We start from the raw sequence: 4,372 nt of genomic DNA on the forward strand, positions 1-4,372 counted from the left end.
TTACTGCTGCTGCTTAGTAAAGTGTGTGCTGGAAGGTGACCATCTTTTTGGATCATGTGCTCAAAGTGTCCCAGATTCTGTGCCTAGAAGTAGCAGAATGCTTTCTGCTGCTTGTGCACTCTGTTGAATTTTGGATTCACAGAACCACATAGAATGGTTTGGGTTGGAAGGGACCTTAAAACTCATCCAGTTCCACCCCCCTGCCATGGGCAGGGACACCTCCCACCAGCCCAGGTTGCTCCAAGCCCCGTCCAACCTGGCCTTGGACACTTCCAGGGATCCAGGGGCAGCCACAGCTTCTCTGGGCAACCTGTGCCAGGGCCTCCCCACCCTCACAGAGAGGAATTTCTTTTTAATACCCAATGTAACCCTACTCTCTGTCAATGTGAAGCTGTTCCCCTTGTCCTGTCACTCCAGTTCCTGATGAACAGTCCCTCTCCAGCTTCCCTGGAGCCCCTTCAGCCCCTGGAAGGTGCTGTGAGGTCTCCACACACCCTTTTCCCCTCCAGGCTGAGCAGCCCCAGCTGTCCCAGCCTGTCCCCACAGGGGAGTCCCTCCAGTCCCCTCAGCACCTCCACGGCCTCTGCTCCAACAGCTCCATGTCCTCCTTGTGTTGGGGGCAGCAGAACCGTGCTCAGCACTCCAGGTGGGGTGTCAGGAGAGCAGAGTGGAGGGGACAATCCCCTCCCTGGCCCTGCTGCCCTTTGGATGCCTCGTTGTGTTCATTCTCCCTACGGGGCAAAGGGACAGTCCCACAGGCACAGCAGGGAATGTGTAAAATGTTGGAGATGTTGTGGTGTGTGTTTGCATTCGTTTGCAGCTGGTGCTTGCCCATGTGACAGGTAACTCTGGGGTCCCTGCAGTGCCTCAGAGCTCTGGATTTCTTGAGGTGTCTGCAGAGCTTGTTCAGTTGTTCTCTGTGCAGTGACTGACTGGTTGCCTTTATTCCCTTGTAGAGCAAGGCTTAGATCACATAGCAGAGAACATCCTTTCGTATCTGGATGCCAGATCGCTCTGTGCAGCAGAGCTGGTGTGTAAGGAGTGGCAGAGGGTCATCTCGGAGGGGATGCTGTGGAAGAAGCTCATCGAGAGGATGGTACGCACGGACCCGCTGTGGAAGGGGCTGTCAGAGAGGAGGGGTTGGTAAGTACCTTCACAGCTAAACTCACCTTCTGCAGTGCTCTCCTTTACAAATGCCCTAATAGTGAGCTCTGCCATAAAGGAAATCTATAGTAAATGGGTATTGCTGAGCTCCAGGGACTGGGGGTAGCTGTGGTCAAAGCTCTCAGCTCCCCTTCCTGCCCTGCCTTGTCCCTTTGTTCTCCTGTGTCTGTCACGCTTGCTTAAATCTTTCTGCAAATTTGGAAGTTCTGTTTTGCAGGGAGAACTAAAGATTCCATCAGCTCACAAAAACCAGTGACGTTTGCAGGGCTTTTTCTCAAGTGAAGTATTTCCAATTCAGCTTTTTTACTCACAGTGTAAAAGAGCTGCTTGGGCTGCAGAAACCTCTCGAAGAGAAACCATTTCTGTTTGTGGCAGTGGACTTCTGTCCTTTCTAAATGTGTGGAGGGACGTTCTGCTTCTGAAACCTGTTTCCCTGTGCTCTCTAGTGGTGTGCCGGAGCAAAGCAAGGCATGTTGTGCAGAGCAAGGGACACCCTGCTGCCTGGAAACCTTGTGGAGCAGTGAATCCTGATTGGAAAACCATAAGGAAAATACCTGTTATCTTTTTAATCTTGGACATTTTAAATACTTGTCAAATTGCACAGTCACAAGGGTTGTAACAGCCATATTAAAATTTCTCTCATGTCCTAATGGTTTGTTCTGGGCAGGCTTTGCAACCCTTCAGAGTTTGGGTTCTTGGTGATATATTGAAAAGTGTGTTTCTGTTTCTTTCTAGGGATCAGTACCTGTTCAAAAACAGACCAACAGATGGGCCCCCCAACTCGTTTTACAGGTCCTTATACCCAAAGATAATCCAGGATATAGAGGTGGGTGTTCTGGTGGATTGTGTGTGCAGCACAAGTGATGGTGCACCCTGGGGGGCTTTCAGAGGGGGTACCTGTTGGAGCAGTGGATCTGTGTCACTGCTGCTCTCAGCAACTCTCTGCCACAGCACAGGCATTAACTTGGTGTTAACACCATCCTTTTTGCACTTAAGGATTTTTGGAACTCTTCTGGGACTATGGATTTTAATGGAATAACTGATTTAGAGCACACTACTGCAAAACAGTGCTGAATGTTCAGTATCCTGGTCACACTCCCTTAGAAAGTGATCTGAGGGTTAATGCCTTCAAACTCTGGTCATTTAAAATGTAACTTAATGCTTCTAGAGCAGTGACTGACTTTTGCAAATCCAGCTTTGCTCACCATATGGGATTTTTCCCCTCTCCAGTGGTTTGATGGGAACAATAACCAGGCCTATGATGATAAACCCACAGGGGCATCAGTGACAAACTTCAGATATAAAATTTTGCTTATCTTGGTTTAAGACTTCAGAGTGGGGCTCGCTTGGTCATTTGAAAGTACTTCTGATAAATCAGGATAATCCCAGCATTCTGTTTGCTGTGTACCCACCACAAAACTCTGCAGTTACACCACAGACTGACATGGATTTATTTCAGGATGTGAAATGGTTGGTCATTAGTGGGGAAACACGTGTTTTGGTGTTGAAGACAGATGTGAACTAATGGAATCACTGTGCAATGGCAAATGGCAATTTGTGTTCCTTGGCGCTCAGGAGACGAAATTATCCAGAGCTCTTAACCTGGCTGTGAAATGCATCTGCTGGAAGGCATAATGTACTTCTCAGATATCTTTTTATAAACCTTGCTTCATAATTTATTAACATTCAGAGATAAAGAACTCAGCATGAAATGCAGCCTAGGCAAGATATGACCAAACTTGATTTTTACCTGTGAGTTGAATGATAGACTTTGTTATTTGATGTCTTCTCCCTGTAAGGAATGAGAGTGATGCTGCAATCATCAGAAGCCCATGGGATTTAGAGGAACTCTTACTGTGACATTTTCTTGCTTTAGCACAATTCTGGCCTAGTTCTGTAAAGAAAATGGGCAAAAAGCAACATGAAAACTTTGGCACGGAACACTGAAAGAGTTCAGTGTTAATATAACTCACACTTTGAAGGATGCTCTTCTGAAACTCATGTATATATTTGTGGAACAGTTCTGTAGGAATTGTTACTGTTAAAGATGGGGGAATTCCTTGAAGGTGTTCTGAGGACTTTGAGGCCTTTTGAACTGTCCCATCTGCTCTTCAATGCTGTGATTCTTCAGTTGCTGTAGAGTTGCTGGTGCAGTGCACAGAAGTGAAGCTCCTGAATTGGACAGTTCTTGCTAGAATGAAATAAGTAGGAAAAAACTAAACCCTTCGTGCTTTCCTCATTCCCAACATCAATCATCTATAAAAATGTTCAGTCTGAGAGAGGGGAAAGGTGTGCCATTAAAAAGATATATTCATCAGCATATATCTTAATAAACCCTCTAAATTTCATTAAATTAACAATAAATATATGAAACCCTCAGATTAGGAGAAAAAATTGCACTGCACAGCCTGGCAAGTAAGAGCTCATCTGTTCAAAATGGGGAGAAAACAGCCTGGTGTTTGGAAGTGACGAGACAGAGCTGTGTTCCCTGCAGTGCACAGAGTTAACTGGGAGCTGTTGCTGGAGTTTCTGCCCATTCCAAGCTGCCTGGTGATCCAGCTGCTTCTTCCTGTGGCTCTTGTGCTTTCTATCCAGTGCCTCCATCCATAAGGAAGTGAAATATTCCTGGGGAAGGCAGGGAACTCCTGTGAGTCTCAAGTGGAGGGAGGCACGAATTAAGAAGCAGAATCAAGGCTGTTCAGGGAAATCCTCCTGTAGTTCTGTACTTCCCCTTCCATGCTTGTTTCTATAAACCCATGAAAAATCCTCAGTTGGTGGTGGTTGTCGATCACTGGGGGTCAAATTTAAGGTGTTGGCAGTAACCCCACCACCATCCATGGCCCAGGGGCACGTGGGAAGTGGAGTAAAGCAGGGACCTGTCAGCTCTGGGCTCCTGCCTCAACTTCACTTGAGCAAGAGGAGCTGAAGCCTCTCTTTGCCTGAATTAGGAAATAAATCACAGAATCCCAGAATATGCTGAGTTTGAAGGGACCCACAAGGATCATCCAGTCCGACCCCCGGCCCTGCACAGGCCCAGCCCCAAGAGTCACCCCCTGTGCCCCAGAGGATCAGCCAAAGCCTCCTGCAGCTCTGGCAGCCTTGGGGCTGTGCCCACTGCCCTGGGGAGCCTGTTCAGTGCCAACCACCCTCTGGGGGAAGAACCTTTTGCTGAGATCCACCCTGAGCCTGCCCTGACACAGCTCCAGCC

The 4,372-nt window shown here is 47.7% G+C and overlaps 1 protein-coding gene across 1 annotated transcript in view; it reads left to right on the forward strand.

The window, feature by feature from the left end:
• Positions 1 to 960: 960 nt before the first annotated feature.
• Positions 961 to 4,372, forward strand: part of LOC114070849 (F-box/WD repeat-containing protein 1A-like) — a 23,669-nt gene continuing 20,257 nt past the window's right edge. The window contains exons 1-2 of the mRNA XM_027908454.1: positions 961 to 1,143; positions 1,900 to 1,990. Of these exons, the coding sequence (XP_027764255.1) occupies positions 1,067 to 1,143; positions 1,900 to 1,990 (168 nt within the window). The 5' untranslated portion in view covers positions 961 to 1,066. The remainder of the gene's footprint in view (positions 1,144 to 1,899; positions 1,991 to 4,372) is intronic.

The sequence above is a fragment of the Empidonax traillii genome, unplaced genomic scaffold (genome assembly GCF_003031625.1).
Source record: "Empidonax traillii isolate 1590-97213 ecotype Southwest subspecies unplaced genomic scaffold, ASM303162v1 scaffold1714:size101782, whole genome shotgun sequence".
Taxonomy (NCBI): Eukaryota; Metazoa; Chordata; class Aves; order Passeriformes; family Tyrannidae; genus Empidonax; species Empidonax traillii.